We start from the raw sequence: 21,422 nt of genomic DNA, 5'->3' as shown, positions 1-21,422 counted from the left end.
GCCACCTGTGCCAGCCACTCTGGCTGCTATGTGAATATATCTGTCTTATTATTTCATTACTTTCCTATACAACCAGAGCCAGTTCCCAACGCTGGGCAGGAAATGTTCGAATTGGCTCCCACATCTTATAGGGATCAATTAGAAAATCCTGTATTAGGTCCCGGAGCACAGAGACCTAGTCTGGTATTACCATCTTAGACCTGTTAGGACAGCAAGTTTGGACCAGGAGCCACTCCCTGCTCAAGCCAATTTCCCCTTTGCATTATCCTGTGAGGGCCTAAATGCAAACAGCCAGCAGGCTGGTTTTAATAAATTATTTTTAATTCAGTAAAAAACAAACAAAGACTCCTTTGAATTTTTTCAATGAATTTATCAAGCCCATGGCAGGTCCTGGGGTCTCTAAAAGTGCTAGAAATGTAAAATATGAGAAAACTGCAGACATGAGATGATGCATTTGGAATGAACCCTTCTCAGTTGGTAGATGCTGCTTTTAAAGTATTCAACAACAGGAAACAATAACAGAAATAAGAAGATGCAAACAGAATGCCACTTTTCTGGCAGCAGCATTTGATTCCCAGAAGACAAGTAACCTGAATAGAGGTAAGCCACCACTGAGGGAAGAACAATACACTTACTGTAAGGAGGAAGGACAGTGCAAAAAATGATTGCCCTGGGCTAAAGCACTAAAAACAAAACAAAGAAATATAAGAACCTTTCATGTGGCAGATTCATTTTGATATTTGGCAAAACTAATACAATTTTGTAAAGTTTAAAAATAAAAAAAATAATAAAATAAAAAAACAAAACAACAAAAAAAAAGAACCTTTCATGTGGCAGAAAGAGATGATGATGAATGAAGAGGCTCAGATTCTCTCTTGGACTTGAGGCACCCAATTACAATTTCCCCACAGGAGCCCAAGGTAAAACTGACAGTGGGGAATGATCTGATTGACTTTCTGATGGACAAGGGTGCAACATACTTTATGGTAAACACCAGGGTGGCACAGAAAGCATCTCGATCCATCTCAGTCACAAAAGTCTCTAAAAAAGTACAAAATCATTCCTTCTTTACAAACTCCAGAATGCCAACTAAGGGACCTCATCCTGAAACACAGCTTCTTATATATGTCAGAGTAACCAATCCTTTTGAGTTGAGATTTCCTTTGTATATGAAATGCTCAAATAACTTTTTTGCCAGAACAGCTTGAGATCAGAATCCTACCAGAACATGCTTTAAGATTATAGATGGCATTCATGAAATGCCCCCTCCAAAAAAGAGACAGAGCTCTTTACCCCACCCACAAGGAAATCATGATCTGAACTGCATGGACACCTGCAAGAACAGAGGATTCATACACCAAGAAGTTTGCACCAACCAACCACAACCCCTCCACTTGTAGTGTAAATGAAGTCTAATTTCTAAGTTGGTGAGATGTTTCTGTGAGATACTAGACATCTTCTCAGTCTGCCAGTTTTCTGAACAAAGTTATTAATACTTGCCCCAACAAACCATCTCAATTTACTGGCTTGTTGTGGACCGAGAAGTATGAGCTTGGACTCAGTAAGAGGTGGAAATTTAGACATTCCCAAATGAAAGCTGAGGGAATTCATGGCCACTAGACTGACCCTGTAAGAAAAATTCAAGGGATTCTGCCAAGGTAAAATAAAGTCATTAGATAGTAAATCAATGCTATATGGTAACATAAGGATTTCAGTAAAAGTAAATACATGGGCAAACTTAAAATCTAGCATTACTGTAAAAAATGGTCTGTAAATATGACTTAAATATGTCTTTATTTTTCACATAATTTAAGACTGAAACACTTAAAGGGAAAAAAACAATCATTAGTCTAAAAGCTAGTATTTTTGCAACTCTGGTTATCACTCCACATGTTGTTTTCAATATCATTTGAGAAACTACTACATTTAGAAGTATTATTATTTATATTTAGGGGCACACAATGAAAAAAGATGAAGTTTTCTGACATCAACAAGCAAAATGGGTAGGACTGGACCTGTGAAGGAGAAGAGCTATTGCATATCATTGAATTTTAGATGGTATAAATTCAATCACAGTATCATAATGTTACATAGTAACTGCAATTCCCATGGAAAACATAGGAAGATTAGGTATGGAAATTGCCAACATCTGCTGGATAATGGAAAAAGCAAGAGAGTTCCAAAAAAACATCTATTTCTGCTTTATTGACTATGCCAAAGCCTTTGACTATGTGCATCACAATAAACTGTGGAAAATTCTGAAAGAGATGGGAATACCAGACCACCTGACCTGCCTCTTGAGAAATCTGTATACAGGTCAGGAAGCAACAGTTAGAACTGGACATGGAACAACAGACTGGCTCCAAATAGGAAAAGGAGTACGTCAAGGCTGTATATTGTCACCCTGCTTATTCAACTTATATGAAGAGTACATCATGAGAAACGCTGGACTGGAAGAAACACAAGCTGGAATCAAGATTGCCTGGAGAAATATCAATAACCTCAGATATGCAGATGACACCACCCTTATGGCAGAAAGTGAAGAGGAACTAAAGAGCCTCTTGATGAAAGTGAAAGAGGAGAGTGAAAAAGTTGGCTTAAAGCTCAACATTCAGAAAACAAAGATCATGGCATCTGGTCCCATCACTTCATGGGAAATAGATGGGAAAACAGTGGAAACAGTGTCAGACTTTATTTTTGGGGGGCTCCAAAATGATTGCAGATGGTGACTGCAGCCATGAAATTAAAAGACGCTTACTCCTTGGAAGGAAAGTTGTGACCAACCTAGACAGCATATTCAAAAGCAGAGACATTACTTTGCCAACAAAGGTCTGTCTAGTCAAGGCTATGGTTTTTCCTGTGGTCATGTATGGATGTGACAGTTGGATTGTAAAGAAGGCTGAGCGCCGAAGAATTGATGCTTTGGAACTGTGGTGTTGGAAAAGACTCTGGACAGTCCCTTGGACTGCAAGGAGATCCAGCCAGTCCATTCTGAAGGAGATCAGCCTTGGGATTTCTTTGGAAGGAATGATGCTGAAGCTGAAGCTCCAGTACTTTGGCCACCTCATGCGAAGAGTTGACTCACTGGAAAAGACTCTGATTCTGGGAGGGATTGGGGGCAGGAGGAGAAGGGGACGACAGAGGATGAGATGGCTGGATGGCATCACCGACTCGATGGACATGAGTTTGAGTGAACTCCGGGAGTTGGTGATGGACAGGGAGGCCTGGCATGTTGCGATTCATGGGGTCGCAAAGAGTCGGACATGACTGAGCGACTGAACTGAACTGAACTGAATATATAAAAAAAGACTGAGGGCTTTCCTGGTGGCTCAGAGGGTAAAGCGTCTGCCTGCAATGCTGGAGACCCAGGTTTGATCCCTGAGTCAGGAAGATCCCCTGGGGAAGAAAATGGAAACCCACTCCAGTACTCTTGCCTGGAAAATCCCATACCAGGAGGAACCTGGTAGGCTACAGTCCATGGGGTCGCAAAGAGTCAGACATGACTGAGCAACTTCATTTTCTTATATAAAAAATGAAATGAGAAAAGGATTTAAATATTTCACTACAAAAATAACTAAACACAAAAGAAAACAGTGAGGCAGGAAATAGGGGGTAAAAGATTATAAAGTATATAAAAATAACAAACAGATGACAGAAAGAAAATAAATATTTACAGACATGACAGAAGTAACATGACAACAGCCCCTCTTATCAGTAATTACTTTAAATGGAAATGGATTAAACTCTCCAATCAAACAGAGATTGGCAGAATGCATAAAACCACATTTCATGGTGTTTACAAGAGATTCAATTTTAGATCTGCTGTACAACAAAGTGAATCAACTACTGGCATACATATATTTCCTCTCTCTTAGACCTTCCTCTTACCCCACACACCCACCCATCTAGGTCATCACTGAGCATACACATGAGCTCCCTGTTCTATGCAGCAGGTTCCCACTACCTATTTTTTCCATGGTAGTATATATATATATATGTCAATCCTAACCTTCCAGTTCATCCCACCCTCGCATTCCCATCTTTTCCCCCGCTTAGTGTCCACATGTCTGTTTTCTATGTCTGCATCTCTATTCCTGCCTTGTAAATAGGTTCATCTCTGCCTTTTTTCTGGATTCCATATATATGCATTGATATGTGATATTTGTTTTTCTCTTTCTGACTTATTTCACTCTGTATGACAGACTCTAGGACCATCCACATATCTACAAACAACCCAATTTTGTACCTTTTTATGGCTGAGTAATGTTACATTGTACAGATTTACCATTTTTTCTTTTTTTGTATTTTTTGAACATTAATAAAAGTTTCAATACAGCAAGAAAACATAATAATTATAAACATTTATGTACATAATACAGACAAGCAAAATTTATAAAGCAAACACTGACAGAATTGAAACTGTATTATAATAGTTGGAGATTTTAATACCCCACTCTTATTAACAGACAGAACAACCAGACAGAATATAAATAGGGAAACAGAGGACTCAATCAATACAAGAAACTAACTGTACCTAAAAGACATATGCAAAATGCTCCACCCAACAATAGGATGCACAAACTTCTCAAGTTCACATGGGACATTTTCAGGACAGACCAGATATTTGGCCACAAAATCTCAATAGGCTTTAAAAGATAGGTAACAGGACAAAGTTAGAAGTCAATAACAAAACAAAAATGAAAATTTACATATTTGTGGAACTTAATACACTTTCAAGCAACCAGTGGATCAAAAAAGTAATCACTAGGCAAACTATAAAATATTTGGATATGTGATTAAAATAAAAACAAAATCCTTGGGATGTAGCAAAAGTAGTGCATGGGGGGAAATGTATATCTAAATGTGAACATTTAAAAAAAAAAAAGAAAGATCTCAAATCAACAACCTAACTTTAAAACTTAAGAAAATGGAAAAAGCAAAAGGAATAAAATAATAAAGATCAAAACAGAAATAAACAAAATGAAGAACAGAAAATCAACAGAGAAAAATCAATGAAACCCAAGGTAATTCTCTGAATATATCAACAAAACTGATAAGCTTTTAACATGATATACAAACATGAAAAAGAGAAAAGACTCAAATTACTGAAGTCAGAAATTAAAGTGGGAAAATTACCACCAATTTAACAGAAATATGAGGGTTATAAGACAGTACTATAAGGAATCATATCCCAACAAACTAGATAAACTCAATGAAATGGACAAATTCCTAGAAACATAAAACCTACCAAGACTGAATCAGAAAAGAAATCAGTAAAGAATAAGAAAACGCAAATAGACCTACAATGGGTAAAGAAATTGAATCATTAACCAAAACTCTCCAAACAAAGAAAATTCCTGGACCCAATAACTACACTGGTGAATTTCATCAAACATTCCAAGAATAACAAATACCAAACCATTAGGATGGCTACATCAAAAAAACAGAAATTAATAAGGATGTGTTAACATGGAAAACTTGGAACATTTGTGTCTTGTTTTTATAGCCACTGTGGAAAACAGTATGGTGTTTACTCAAAAAATTAAAAAAATAATGCATACAACCCAGCAATTCTACCTTCTGGTAAATACCCGAAAGAATTGAAAGCAGGGTCTTGAAGGGCTATTCATATACCCATGTCCAAGCTGCGTCATTCACAAGAGCTAAGATGTTCAAGCAACCCAAATGTCCATCAGCTAATGAATGGATGAGAAAACTGTGGTACATACATATAATAGACTATTCAGTTCAGTTCAGTTCAGTCGCTCAGTCATGTCTGACTCTTTGCGACCCCATGAATCGCAGGACGCCAGGCCTCCCTGTCCATCACCAACTCCCGGAGTTCACTCAGACTCACGTCCATCGAGTCAGAGATGCCATCCAGCCATCTCATCCTCTGTCGTCCCCTTCTCCTCCTGCCCCCAATCCCTCCCAGCATCAGAGTCTTTTCCAATGAGTCAACTCTTCACATGAGGTGGCCAAAGTACTGGAGTTTCAGCTTTAACATCATTCCTTCCAAAGAAATCCCAGGGCTGATCTCCTTCAGAATGGACCAGTTGGATCTCCTTGCAGTCTAAGGGACTCTCAAGAGTCTTCTCCAATACCACAGTTCAAAAGCATCAATTCTTCGGCGCTCAGCCTTCTTCACAGTCCAACTGTCACATCCATACATGACCACAGGAAAAACCATAGCCTTGACTAGACAGACCTTTGTTGGCAAAGTAATGTCTCTGCTTTTGAATATGCTATCTAGGTTGGTCATAACTTTTCTTCCAAGGAGTAAGCATCTTTTAATTTCATGGCTGCAGTCACCATCTGCAGTGATTTTGGAGCCCAAAAAAATAAAGTCTGATACTGTTTCCACTGTTTCCCCATAATAGACTATTATTCAGCCTTAAAAAGGAATGAAATTCTGTAATGAATGAATTCAACATGGATGAACCTTGAGAACTTCATCCTAAGTGAAATAAGTTAGTCTTAGATAAATATGTGATTCCACTTACATGAATCAAAATCACAAACAGAAACACTGATGAGGGATTGATGAAAGTTCATTGTTTAATAAGAATTTGAGTTTACAAGATGAAAAGTGTTAGGTAGGTAGATGGTGGTGATTGTTGTATAACACAGTGAATGTACATTAAAACCACAGCATTTTATATTAAAAATCATTGCAAAAGTAAGTTTTGTATGTATTTTAACACAATGAAGAAACTTTTTAAAGAATGGGGAATCTGAGTGAGTTATAGACTCTTAGTTAAAAAATCATGTTCTTGTGAAAACCTATACTCAAATGTTCATAACATTTATCTATAATAAATAGAAACAATCAGGTATCTTTCAGTTGATGAATAATTATAGAAATAGTACATTCATACAATGGAACACTATCCATCAATGAAACTGAAAAAACTGTAGATGCATGCAACAATCTGGATGAATGTCAAAGGGAATTATACTGAGTGGAAAAAAGGCCAATCACAACAGGCTGCATACTGTGTGATTCTTCTATATAACTTTCTTAAAATGACAGGATTATAGAAGTGCAGAAGAGATTAGTCATTGAGAGACGTTAGGGTTTGAGGTGAGTAGATGCAGATGGAAGGAAGGGGAGTGTGGTTATCAAAGGGCAACAAAAGTAGTAATACTTCTGGTGATTCCAGTTGAGGTTCGATGTATGAGACAGAGTGCTCAGGGCTGGTGCACTGGGATGACCCTGAGGGACGGGATGGGGAAGGAGGTGGGAGAGGGGTTCAGGATGGGGAACACATGTTCACCCATGGCTGATTCATGTCAAGGTATGGCAAAAACCACTACAATATTGTAAAGTAATTAGCCTCCAATTAAAATAAATAAAACACATACACACATTTGTAAAAAAAAAAAAAAAAGAAAGAAAAACTGGAGCTGGAAATTAAGAGCTTTGAATCCAAGGCTAAGGAGATTGAACTCTTTCCTATAGGCATCGGGGGAATCCTCAGGGTGTTTGAGTGAAACACAGACATTTACATGTTTAGAAGCAACTTCCTGTAGCACTGTGGCTAATAAGGAGGCCAGGCTAGTGGTATCTTAAGAATCTTTCTTCACCTCTCCAAAATACTAGAAATGATCATTCATGGGGTATGTTTACTGAGCTTATGCAAAACTGAAGGTATTCCTAGCAACTTTTCCCTACCTTACCTCCACATCTTTAAAATTCAGTAAGTCAGTATTATCTTAGGTCTTGAGATGTTAATGACTTTGAATAATTGTCAACAGTTGCAATTATAATGACTGATACTTTATCATTTCTCATAATGAGCAATGCTAATTAAATTGATTGTGCTAGGGAAAAAGTAATACTTCTGATGATTAAACCAGTCTATCTTGGTTATGCTGTTAAGATCAGCAAACATATATATGATAAAACTGCACTGAACTATATATACAAAACACACATAAAATGAATGTAAGTAAAACTTGGGAAATTTGAGTAAGACTGGTGGGTTTTATCAATATCAATAGCTTGGTTTCGATATCATACCATTACAAGTTTTACCAATGGAGTAACACATCATCACATCATCATTTTGTATTATTTCCTACATGTTAACATGCAATCAAGGAGATCCAACCAGTCCATTCTGAAGGAGATCAGCCCTGGGGTTTCTTTGGAAGGAATGATGCTAAAGCTGAAACTCCAGTACTTTGGCCACCTCATGTGAAGAGTTGACTCATTGGAAAAGACTCTGATGCTGGGCGGGATTGAGGGCAGGAGAAGAAGGGGACGACAGAGGATGAGATGGCTGGATGGCATCACTGACTTGATGGACGAGAGTTTGAGTGAACTCCGGGAGTTGGTGATGGACAGGGAGGCCTGGCGTCCTGCGATTCATGGGGTCGCAAAGAGTCGGACACAGCTGAGCGACTGAACTGAACATGCAATCATTTCAAAATAAAAAGTTTAAAAAACACTATAGACTATTTTTTTAAATACAATACAAATGTACTCTGGGTTTGGTTTTTCTAGCAGTCACGTATGGATGTGAAAGTTGGACCATACAGAAGGCTAGAGCACCAAAGAATTGACACTTTCGAACTGGTAGTGCTGGAGAAGACTCTTGAGGGTCCCTTGGACTGCAAGGAGATCAAACCAGTCAGTCTTAAAGGAAATCAACCCTGAATATTCATTGTAAGGATTGATGCTGAAGCTGTTACTCCAGCGCTTTGGCCACCTGATATGAAGAGCTGATTCATTATAAAAGACCCTGATGCTGGGAAAGACTGAAGGCAGGAGGAGACGGGAACAACAGAGGACAAGATGGTTGGATGGCATCACCAACTCAATGAACATGAGTTTGAGCAAGCACCAAGAAATGGCGAAGGACAGGGAAGCCTGGCATGTTGCAGTCCATGGAGTCAAAAAGAGTTGGACATGACTGCGTGACTAAACAATAACAACTCTGGGTTTTATATCAAAAGTATTATAACCAGAAGAGCACAAAGGGCAGAAGGTAGTAAATAGAACTGTGTTGTCCTAAGGCTTTAATAAAAGATGCTTGCTCCTTGGAAGGAAAGTTATGACCAACCTAGATAGCATATTCAAAAGCAGAGACATTACTTTGCCAACAAAGGTCTGTCTAGTCAAGGCTATGGTTTTTCCTGTGGTCGTGTATGGATGTGAGAGTTGGACTATGAAGAAGGCTGAGCACCGAAGAATTGATGCTTTTGAACTGTGGTGTTGGAAAAGACTCTGGACAGTCCCTTGGACTGCAAGGAGATCCAACCAGTCCATCCTAAAGGAGATCAGCCCTGGATTTCTTTGGAAGGAATGATGCTAAAGCTGAAACTCCAGTACTTTGGCCACCTCATGCGAAGAGTTGACTCACTAAAAAAGACTCTGATGCTGGGAGGGATTGGGGGCAGGAGTAGAAGGGGACGACAGAGGATGAGATGGCTGGATGGCATCACTGACTCGATGGACGTGAGTCTCAGTGAACTCCGGGAGTTGGTGATGGACAGGGAGGCCTGGCGTCCTGCGATTCATGGGGTCGCAAGGAGTCGGACACGACTGAGCGACTGATCTGATCTGATCTGATTTTATATTATAGAATAATATTAATTTAAAGTAGATTATAATGATAATTATAATCCCTAGAGCAACCACTAAAAAATAATTCAAAAATGTAAAAGCCTATAGGAGAGACAGAAAAGAACACTAAAGAATTAGAAATTAACTAAAAAATTAAAACATAGGAAAGAACAACCAACTCACCAAGAATAGAGAGGATATATAGGAAAAAATGGTCCTAATTATAATATAAACCCAAGTATGCCAGGTAAACTAAATATTAATGGACCAAAGATTCTCATTAAAAAATAGACATTATCCTCATAAATATAAAAGCAAGAACCAATATTCTGTTTATAAAAGATGCACTTTAAACATAAATATGCAAAGCAGTTGAAAGACAAAGGACAAAAAAAAAAACAACACACAAACACTAACTCTAAGAAAATGTAGCAATATTAATAAAAGCAATATTTAGACAAGAATTATAACCAGAGACCATGGATATTTCATAATGAAAGGGTGAATTCACCAAGAAGATCTAATAATTCTACATTTAAATGTATTTTTTAAATGTTTAAAATATAAGAAGCCAACAACCACTATAATAACCATAACAATAAACAGAGCTAAAGTGAGAAATAACACAAATCAGCAACCAGAGTGAGAGATATCAATACCCCTCTCTCCATAATTGACAGACAAGGCATTTGGAGCCCTTAATTCTCTGGTGAGGCAGACTGCTCACAGAAGTAAGAAGGCAGGTGACAGTGGTCTAATCTTGTCGATATGATAGCTACTTCTTTTCTAAATAGAATAATATTTACTGTGAGAGAGGCCTTATGCATAGAATATTTTTTAAAAAGGATTTCCTAGTTGAATGTTTATTATATATTTTGTAAGTAATTATAGAATGTGGATTTATGAGGCATGGTTCCCTGGAGAAGGTCACATAAACTACATATCTCTTTGGGAATATTAAATGCAGATGTTCTGTAATGCAAATGCTTCCCTATAAGTGAAACAGCTCTGCAAAAACTCACTTGGAGCTCTTATCTATTACTGTAGGCCATAGAGTATGAATCCAATAAAGGAAAAAGCCTGCAAAGCTGAAATCAATGACTGACCTTTCCTTGCTTTCTCTAAACCTCTTGATTATTGCACCTTTGAAATTAATAATAAAGCTTCATAGTAGGTAAGTTCTATGCTGTGTGGGAGTTTGATCTGCAACAAACAAAGCATTAGAAAAAGAAGGGGAAAATACAGTATAAAATGTTTAAAAAGACTGTCAACCAAATTAAACTGACCAATATTTACAGAATACCACACCCAAGAAATGAACAGAGCTCATCATTTTTAGGTGGACATGGGAAATTCATCAAGACAAATGATTTAGTAGGCAAGGAGACCAGTTAAAGTATTGAAGTCATAGAGACTTGTTCTTTGGTCACAATGAATTTGGAGAAGGAAATGGCAACCCACTCCAGTATTCCTGCCTGGAAAATCCCATGGACAGAGGAGCCTGGCGGGCTACAGTCCATGGGTCACAAAGAGTCAGACATGACTGCGTGACTAACACACACATACACACACATACACACACACACACACACACACACACACAATGAATTTAAGTCAAAAGCAAATAACACTAAGGATAGATGCATTAATACATTTCTAAAAGGCCAGCAATTCATTTCTAAGTAATCTATGAGTCAAGTGGGAAATAAAACACTTTTTAAATATTTTAAATTGGATGTTGTGGAATGTAAGTAATGCTTGTATGGTAATTTATAGCTTTAAACATTTATTCTAGAAGAGAAAATTTAGAATCAAACGCCTAATTTTCTACCTAAAGAAACTAATACAAGAAGAGCAAAGTAAACCTAAAGGAAATATAAAAAAAGAAAATAAAGATAACAGCAGTCAATGAAATAGGAAAGAAAATTTGCAACAGAATATAGCTAATGAAGCTAAAATTTGGTTTTTTCAAATGGTTAGTACAATTCATAAACCTCTAGCAAGACTGACCAAAAATGGGAAAATAAAAATGTCTAATACTAAAATGTACTGGACCTACAGGTGACAGCTGAACAACATTCTGAATGTACTAAATCCTACTGAATTGTTACTTTAAATTGGTTAATTTTATGGGAATTTCATCTCAACAAATTAGTTTTCAAAATTAAAAATGTTAAAAACATTTAAAATTCCCACATCAGAAATAAGTCAGAGGACATCTTTGTAGGCATATAGTTTTGGTTAAAACAATGTATTTAAAGCATTCTCAGTCAAAATGGCAAGGTCACAATGTCTTGCACTAGTGGTCTGATCAAAATGAACACAGAGACTGCACTGGAAATGTGATTGGAATAAATATTCTGATTTAAACAGTATACGACTAACAAGGTACAACTGCTGAATTTCTTAAAATTCAGTTTCTTGAGGAGAAGTGCTCGGAATAGTCTGGTTCATGAATAATCATGATCCACCCTGTAGTATGCTGCTGCTGCTAAGTCGCTTCAGTCATGTCCGACTCTGTGCGACCCCATAGAGGGCAGCCCACCAGGCTTCCCCATCCCTGGGATTCTCCTGGCAAGAATACTGGAGTGGGTTGCCATTTCTTTCTCCAATGCATGAAAGTGAAAAGTGAAAGTGAAGTCGCTCAGTCGTGTCCGACTCCTAGTGACCCCATGGACTGCAGCCTACCAGGCTCCTCTGTCCATGGATTTTCCAGGCAAGAGTACTGGAGTGGGGTGCCATTGCCTTCTCCAACCCTGTAGTATAGTTATATTTAAAAAACCCTTGTACTCCTCTACTAGAATATAAGGGTTTCCTTACAAAAAGAATCATATCTTGCTTGTGTTGACTTTTCACTAAAACTAGTTAACTGGTCTATATACATATTACTATTTGGGAAATATCTGCTGAGCTAAATTGCTTTTCTTTTTTGATGTTCAAAAACAAGATTCATTATAGACAATTTTTCAAAACAAGTAACTTCCAAAGAGTCATATTAAACCATGTAAAGTTTAGATAGTGAAATAAGTCACTGAGTCATCAGAAATAGCACTATTCAGTTTCAGTATTTCTACTGCTTATGGGTGCTGACTTCAAGTACCTAGCCTTGAGGTTGGCAAGCTTGCCCTACAGCAGCAACAAACAAGTCACAGGTCTCAAAATCTTTCAATAGTGAGATACAGGTTAGTTCAAATAAGATATGGCTTTTATTTTCAATCTAAGTGTGTTCTCAAATTGGACTAATACTCTATCATTTTGCTGGCTATGCAAGAAGTCACATATAGAAACTTGAGTTTTTTGATGCCATTTTTGTGATATGTCTTTGTGCTGAGGGTACACCATTTCTGACTGCCCGACTGGCATGCCACGTGGACAGCTCCTGCTTACCAGTTCCTAAGAGTGGAGATATGCCTGAGTGTTGGGACAGCATTTGCATCTCCTTAAATAATCACAAAATCCTGGGCTGAAGTTGAACATGCACCTGGACACATTCATCTAGCCTATGGTTCTCAATGGGAGCAATAATCATTTTCTCAGATGACATGTGGAAATATCTAGGGCATTTGAGATTGTCACAATGATGCAGTAACATCACTGGATGCTAAATATCCTACAATGTGGAGGAAGAGTCCTGAGCAACACAGAACTGAACACTCTCCAAAGTTAGTAGTGTTTCCTATTGGTCCAACCCACCTTCAACCACAACTAAACAAAAAGAGAAACTTCTCCAAGGACACGCTGCTTATCAGAACCATTCACAGGAATGAACTAATTAGTCAAGACAGGAATAAGGGGTGAGATCCTTCAGAGAGAAACTCTAGAAAATACCGTTTGATTATAAAATTTTTGTTATGGGGATAACACTTTGCAGAAACTTGTCTAAGCCGTAAGTGTGGTCATCACTTGTCTGATGGGTAGGCCAGGATTTGAAAACGAGTCTGTGGTCTACCAACCATTTGACACATAATAAAAGCTCAATAAATGGAAGCTATTATAATTAATTTCAACTACTAGTAATCTAAATAATAATTATGAGAAAAAATTTAACTAGAAACATTTCCTATATGAAAATAAGTAAAAGGAGACAGAAATACATATACATATATAATTTTCTAATGTTGAAAGAAAAAAATGACATATTTTTGATCAATTCCCCTATGGTCAAAGAGCCAGGAAAAGTAACACAAGTGCATCTAGCAGCCAAGTTCATGGCTTCAAATACAAAAAGGCACCTATGGGAACTCCTACTAACCCCAAGAGATTTTGGATATACATCTATAACCACAGCATTGGTGATATCTACATCTCTTAACTGATGCCTATGTACACATACATCTGTATCTCCAAGGAAGCTGTGTCTTGGAAGCATTTAGAATTATCTGAAAAATTATTTTAAAATCTAATAGAAAGGGTATAGGGATTAACATGAGCAGTGACTAATAACAGTTGAGTTTGAAAAAGTTACCATTTCATTCCCAGGTGCTTTTAATTCAGAAAATCTGTCCCTAATTATATATTTATAAATATGGTATATAAATGATTTTACTTTATTCTCGTACTAGGATGTTTGAAGTTGTTTTTTCCCTTTTATTTGTTTTTTAAAATTTATTTATTTTAATTGGAGGCTAATTACTTTACAATATTGTAACGGTTTTTGCCATACATTGAGATGAATCCACCAAGGGTGAACATGCGTTCCTTATTCTGAACCCCTCCCACCTCCCTCCCCATCCCATCCCTCAGGGTCATCCCAGTGCACCAGCCCTGTCTCATGCATCGAACCTGGACTGGCAATCTATTTCACATATGATAATATACATGTTTCAATGCTATTCTCTCAAATCATCCCACCCTTGCCTTCTCCCACAGAGTCCAAAAGTCTGTTCTTTACATCGTGTCTCTCTTGCTGTCTCACATATAGGGTCATCATTACCATCTTTCTAATTACATATGTAGGTGTTAATATACTGTATTGGTGTTTTTCTTTCTGACTTACTTCACTCTGTATAATAGGCTCTGGTCTCATCCACCTCATTAGAACTGATTCAAATGCACTTTTTAATAGTTGAGTGATATTCCATTGTGTATATGTACCACAGCTTTCTTATCCATTCATCTGCCAATTTTATGTTTTTTGAAATAATGATTTAATTATGCCCTGGGTTATTCCTATAAGAGATCTAGATATCTGCATCACAAAGCCATTTATAAGGTACTGTAATCTATCTAGTAATGGCAGAGGAAATCATCAATTTTTTGAGCTCTGACTTTCATTGATAACATAATACAAAAAGAAAAAGAGCAACAATGATAAGAGACTGGAGCACAAGGATAAGGGGCTGAAGATTGTCCCAGGAAGAGAGCCTATCATTGATAAATGTTTGTTGGCAGAGGATGGGAGGGGCAGGAGGAGGAAAATAGGGGATTCCAAACAGATAACCACACACAGATACCCTGAGGAGGAACCTAAGTACCTTGGCTGGGATGCAGATTTTGTGCAAGTAAGGCAATACATGCAAAAAGAGGTATGATCAGTTACCTCAATCCATTGTAGTACAACCTCTTATAGTCAACATTTATTCTAGTGATATTTTCATCTGCAAGTTCCTGAAGGGTATAAAATGTGCCCACATGCTGAAAACCAGGAGCTTTGCTCTTGATATACCTTCTCTCAGAACCTGGTAACCAAGCAATCTATAAGGAGAAATAGGATGTCTTTCAGTGGATAATCAGCAGTCTAGACACAAATAGTCCCAGGTAGAATGGGAGGAGACCCATTCCAGCATGGGTACATTTTACAGGGAGCAGAGAGATTCCAGCCTTTGGTGAAAGAGTCAACCTGACTTAATATTGTCTAATGAACTTTTTTACAATTTACTTTAAATTGGAAGATAGTTGCTTTAGATTGTTGTGTTGGTTTCTGCCATACAACATTTAATGAACTCCTATAATGAGGCTTTCACCAAGGATGTTCTGGAGCTGAGTTTTCCCAGTTAACATCATGGGACCAAGGGTCCACGGTGATATCATACTAGCCAAAGTGGATGAGGAGCTGGTAGGTGTGGATGAAAAGTCAGACTTATAAACATCTCCTCTGGCTGATGATGCTAAAAATCACCTTTGAGCGAGTCATATCCTGCTAACAGAGGATGCTATTATGACTCATCTGTAGAAATAGTTCTGTTTGCAAAGATACATACTTGTTTCACTCATAGCATTGTTCCATATTTTGAAATTTTAAGACATTTGGAATGATCAGCTACCAAAATGCAGCAGTTCTGAGAAACATGATGAACAAATCTCTGCTCAAATAAGAACCAGATGTCCTTTCTATATTACTAATGAAAACCAAATCCTCAAAGCCTTAGTTAGTGTTCCATGCCCAGGCCCTTTCTAATTGATGTATGTTGGTGATGGTGAAGGTCACATTGTGTAGTAATCATACACTTTCCCTTTTAACATACTGGTGACATTTCATTTGGTTTGGAACAGTAAACAGCCTCAATGTTTTCCCCAATGATGTAAATTTAACTGGGTCATTCTTAGATTGCCACATGTAGTTGTATAAGCAACCAACTCCCATTTCTATAGACAGCAGAATTATTTAAGGATCCCAGGAAAGATCTACAAGGTAGGCCAGGTTCAAATGCTATGCTCTTGAGACAAGCAATCCACCTCCCAAACTCTATCATAAATACTGAGATATACATACCAGATGTTGCTCAATCTTAGAGTCAAGGATCACTCTTACTACAAGGTGGATATACGATAATCTGGAAGGATGTTTTGAAGGAGGAGCATTAAGATCAAATATCACCAATTTTTTTTCCTTCTGTGCAATTGCCAATAAATCAGTTAGTTTAGCAATCCTCTGATTTCTTGCTCTTTCCTTATCATCCTCTGATAAGGGTTTCATACGAAAAAATGGTTTGACCTAAAAATAAGTATATCAGAGAAAACATTGGCTCCTATCAAAAGCATTTTCCAGTTCTCCTGCATTTAGCCCCACACCCAGCCCTACCTCCATGTTGATCCATTACCATTCAACCCACCAGGACTTCTGAAATACTGGTCCTGAGATAAGAGTTGCCAAGAAGATAAATTAAATGTAATTTCCATTGGAAGTAATGATATTTGCAATGATTTATTCCATACCATAGAACCTGTTGTATTTGCACTAAAGGTTCTTCCTATTCTTTTCTAGAGCTCCCTTTTCAAACTTTTTTAAAACTCAAGGTAATACAATTCATTTTTAGTTTCAATGGTCTCCCACATTCTCTCTCACTGTTCTAGTTATGGGCAATGAAAAAAAAAAAAAAGAAATACGCTTTAGCTTCAGACTGAATTGGATTCACACCCACCTCTATCATACATCTGCCTCCCTTGCCACATTCACCTGTTACAAACCTGTCCTCTACTTGCACAGCTTAGTTCAAATGCTACCTCCTCATGAAGACATCCTGAAATATTTCTGAAGTAAAGAGACTTTGATGGCATTAAACTCCAATGACTAATTTTATGCCTCTTTAATTCTGTTCTCTATACTTACTTATTTGTGTATGTCTTAAACCAAATTCAAATCTTGGCTTCATATGCTTCTTGCTTTCTAACCTTGGTAAAACCATTTATATTCTCAAAGTCTTTATTATTCAAACTATAAAATGGGAAAGGGGAGGAATAATCTATGTATTTATTATGATTATTTTGATGATTAAATATAGTAAAATATTTTCTGGGTCTAGGAGAATGTACTGTACAATTCACAACAGTCCCCTCACTTTTCTACTTCTACTCAGTGTAACTTTCTCACAGCAGGAACTGTCAGCTTTTTTAAGACACAGCATTTTATCTTACACCTCAGTCCATATATATATATATATATATATATATATATATAGTCTATATTAAACTTAGTAGATGGCTACTTTTACCATTATTTGCCAATTTTAGATCACTTGTTGGTAAAGTTGGTGATAGATGGCTATTTTTCAGAAGGAAGCATTAGCTACCTCACATTTTCTCAAGACTAAAGTATTCTTCCTTCGTCTCAACACAACTTAATCTTCATTCTTATTCTTCTGCTGCTGCTGCTAAGTTGCTTCAGTCATGTCCGACTCTGTGCGACCCCATAGACGGCAGCCCACCAGGCTCCCCCGTCCCTGGGATTCTCCAGGCAAGAACATTGGAGTGGGTTGTCATTTCCTTCTCCAACACATAAAAGTGAAAAGTGAAAAGTGAAAGTGAAGTCGCTCAGTCGTGTCCGATTCTAGCGACCCCATGGACTGCAGCCTACCAGGCTCCTCTGTCCATGGGATTTTCTAGGCAAAAGTACTGGAGTGGGGTGCCATAGCCTTCTCCATCATTCTTACTCTACCCTCTGTATTTCTTCTCGTTCCCATAACACCCTAAGAAAGCTGCCTTTTCTCACTTTTTTATCAAAAAAGAATCATATTTCATAATACCAACAAGGCATATCATCAGTATTGAATTAAACCATGGTCAATATCTGAGCTGAGTCAATAATTCTTTTCTTAATCCTCATAAATATAGGAATTTGCTTCATAACTCAAGATTTCCTTAGACTCTACCAGTTCTAGACTAAATGATTCACTTATCTGCTAGGCCTTCATGTGGGGAAAACAGTGGAAAAAACTGGACAGGAAAAATCAAAAACAGATTTAAGTAACTCATTTGTGCTTAATTTCTAAAATGCCCCCAAATGGCAAAGGGAATAGGAAATCCATTATACAAGGATATTCATGAAGCCTTTCCCTTAAGGACAACTTGAACAAAAAAAAAATTTAAATATCAAAAACTATCAAGATTAACAGGAGGGTTTAAAACTAGATTCCAGTAGTTTTAAGTAGTAATATGGTAATCTAATAGCTTAGGTAAATCAGGCCTCACCTTAAAATACTCAGAAAAATACACTGGAATGGGACAAAGCCAATTTAGACTATCTCTAGCCTATGACTGAACATTTTAAAGGCTCTAGTAAGTAACAAGCTAGAAATAAAGACAAATTCTCCACAAAACACCTTGTTTCTGAAGTAAAAAACAGTATTAAATGGTTCTCAGTTCTCTATATCTGTGCATAGAGAAATTAAAAGTAGAAGGGCTGCTGGATGATCCAACTTATCAATTTGTTAAGGAACAGGACGATTAGAGTTGTGGCCAGTATGGCAGAGTAGAAAAACCCTCCACTCTCCTTCTCCCACAGACACACCAGGACCTCAACCACTGGCAGAACAAGCATCTATGAGATCAACCTAAAGACTTGTGGTGGTACAGTGGATAGAAATCCACCTGCCAATGCAGGAGACATGGGTTCGATCCCTAGTCCAGAGAGCCTCCACATGCCATGGAGCAACTAAGACCGTGTGTCACAGCTACTGGAGCCCACGCTCTAGGGCCCACAAGCCACAGCTAAGGAACCCCTGTGCCACAACTACTGAAGCCTGAGTGCTGCAACTACAGAAGCTTGTGCAGCTAGAGCCTGTGCTCAGCAACAAAGGAAGCCACGACAAGGGGAAGCATATATATATACCACAATGTAAAGTAGCTCCCACTCACTGCAACTAGAGAAAGCCAGAGCACAACAAGGAGGATCCAGCACAGCCAAAAATAAATACATTTAAAAAAAAACTAGCAGAGAACATTTCCACAATTACAGATATAAAAAAGGAATCTAGAGACGTTATACAGTTAAGACCCATATGTCAGGGAGGCAATCCACAAAAGGAAGGATAATCACAACTGCAAAATATTCTCCCCAGAATCATGGGGTCTGGGCCCCACATAAGACTCTCCAGTCCAAGGGTCCTCTACTATCGCTCAACAGAAGAATGGATAAAGATAGGATACATATATACAATGGAATATTACTCGGCTGTAAAAAGGAACAAAATTGGATCATTTGTAGAGATGTGGATGTATCTAGATGGTCACAGAGAGTAAAGTCAGTCAGAAAGAGAAAAACAAATATAATATATGAACATTAGTATATATGTGGAATATAAAAATGGTATAATTATTTTATTTGCAAAACAGAAATAGAGATACAGATACAGAGAACAAATGTTTGAACACCAAGGGGGAAAAGGGGATGTATGGGATGAATTGGAAAGTTGGGATTGACATATACACACTATTGGTACTATGTATAAAATATATAACTAAGGAGAACCTACTGTATAGCTAAGGGAACCCCATTCAGTGCTCTATGGTGACAAATGGGAAGGAAATCCAAATAAGAGGGAATATATGTATATGTATAGCTGATTAACTTTGCTATACAGTAGAAACAATAGGGCAAAGCAACTATACTCTGATAAAAATTAATTATAAAAACACAAACACATGGAAGCTAAACAATATGCTATTGAACAGTCAATGAGTGATCAACAGGTCAGAAAAACAAAATTTTTAAAGTAGCTGGAGACAAATGGAAACCCCGAGATCCAAAAATCTATTGGATGCAGAAAAGGTAATTCTAAGAGGGATGTCTACAGTGATACAAGTCTACCTCAGGTGAAAAAAGAAAATCTGAAAATATGCACCTAAAGGAAAGTACAAAGTGAAAAAACAAAATCCAGTGTTAGTCAACAAAAGATACAATGAAGATCAAAGCAGAAATATGCAAAATGAAGACTAAAACAACTAAAGAATAGATCAATGAGCCTAAGAGCTGGTTCTTTGCAAAGATAAACAAAATTCATAAAACTTTAGCCAGAATAATCAAGAAAAGTGATGAAGGGCCCAAATAAATAAAATAAGAAATGAAAGAGGAGCTACAACTGACACCACAGAAATACAAAGGATTGTAAGAAATAACTGCAAATAAACATATGCAAAAAAAATGGACAACCTATAAGAAATAGATAAATTCTTAGGAAGGTACAATCTCTCAAGACTGAATATGGAAGAAATAGAAAGCATGAACAAAACAGTTACTAGTAACGAAACTGATAACCTAAAATTCCCAACAACAATACTCCAGCTCCAGCCAGCCAGTTTAACAGGTGGATTATACCTAATTTTTAGACAAGAGTTAACACCTGTCCTTCTCAAGCTATTCTACAAGCTTGAAGTTTCATTTTTATATGGAATCGAGAAACCAAAACATGCAAACATAACAAAATCAAACAGCATCACAGACGCAGAGAATAAACTTGCCAGAGGGAAGGGAGGATGAATAAAATAGGTGAGATTCAAAGGTACAAACTTCCAGTTATAAAATAAAAATAATAATGAGGTTATAAAGAATAGGGAATATAGTCAATAATATTGTAATAATTTTTATGGTGAGAGGGTAAACAGACTTATTGTGATCATTTTGTAAAGCATAAAAATATCAAATTACTATGTCCTCCATCTGAAGCTAATATAATATTCCAAGTCAACTATACTTCATTTTTTTTTAAAAAGGACAATTATGCAAAATCTTCTCAATGACTCCATTTAGAAGGAAATACTACCACTCAACAGGTAATCCTGAGAAAGTGAAGTGAAGTCACTCAGTTGTGTCCAACTCTTTGCGACCCCATAGACTATAGCCTACCAGGCTCCTCTGTCCATGGGATTTTCCAGGCAATAGTACTGGAGTGAGTTGCCATTTCCTTCTCCAGGGGATATTCCCAACCCAGGGCTCAAACCTGGGTCTCCCGCATTGTAGACAGATGCTTTACAGAACCATCAGGGAATCCTGAGGAGAACTAGCCAAAAATATAAACAGCAATATCATTTTTTATTGAAACAAGGGCCACTACCTTTACTATTCACCCCACTATGGTAAAAAATCAGATTGCTTAGTGCTTAAAACCGCTCAAATGGTGGGAATTTTTAACAATAT

General features: G+C 37.4%; 1 protein-coding gene across 2 annotated transcripts in view; it reads right to left on the bottom strand.

Moving 5' to 3' along the window:
• The window catches only part of LOC133241097 (glycerophosphodiester phosphodiesterase domain-containing protein 4-like), a 133,852-nt gene that overhangs the window by 29,968 nt on the left and 82,462 nt on the right, over window positions 1–21,422 (bottom strand). For both annotated transcript variants that reach the window (XM_061406183.1, XM_061406184.1), the window contains 2 exons: window positions 16,284–16,505; window positions 15,111–15,265 (listed from right to left, as the gene is read on the bottom strand). In XM_061406183.1, coding sequence (XP_061262167.1) covers window positions 15,111–15,265; window positions 16,284–16,505 — 377 coding nt within the window. The remainder of the gene's footprint in view (window positions 1–15,110; window positions 15,266–16,283; window positions 16,506–21,422) is intronic.

Source organism: Bos javanicus, chromosome 29, assembly GCF_032452875.1.
Source record: "Bos javanicus breed banteng chromosome 29, ARS-OSU_banteng_1.0, whole genome shotgun sequence".
NCBI lineage: Eukaryota > Metazoa > Chordata > Mammalia > Artiodactyla > Bovidae > Bos > Bos javanicus.
This window is presented reverse-complemented; position numbering and strand designations above follow the sequence as displayed.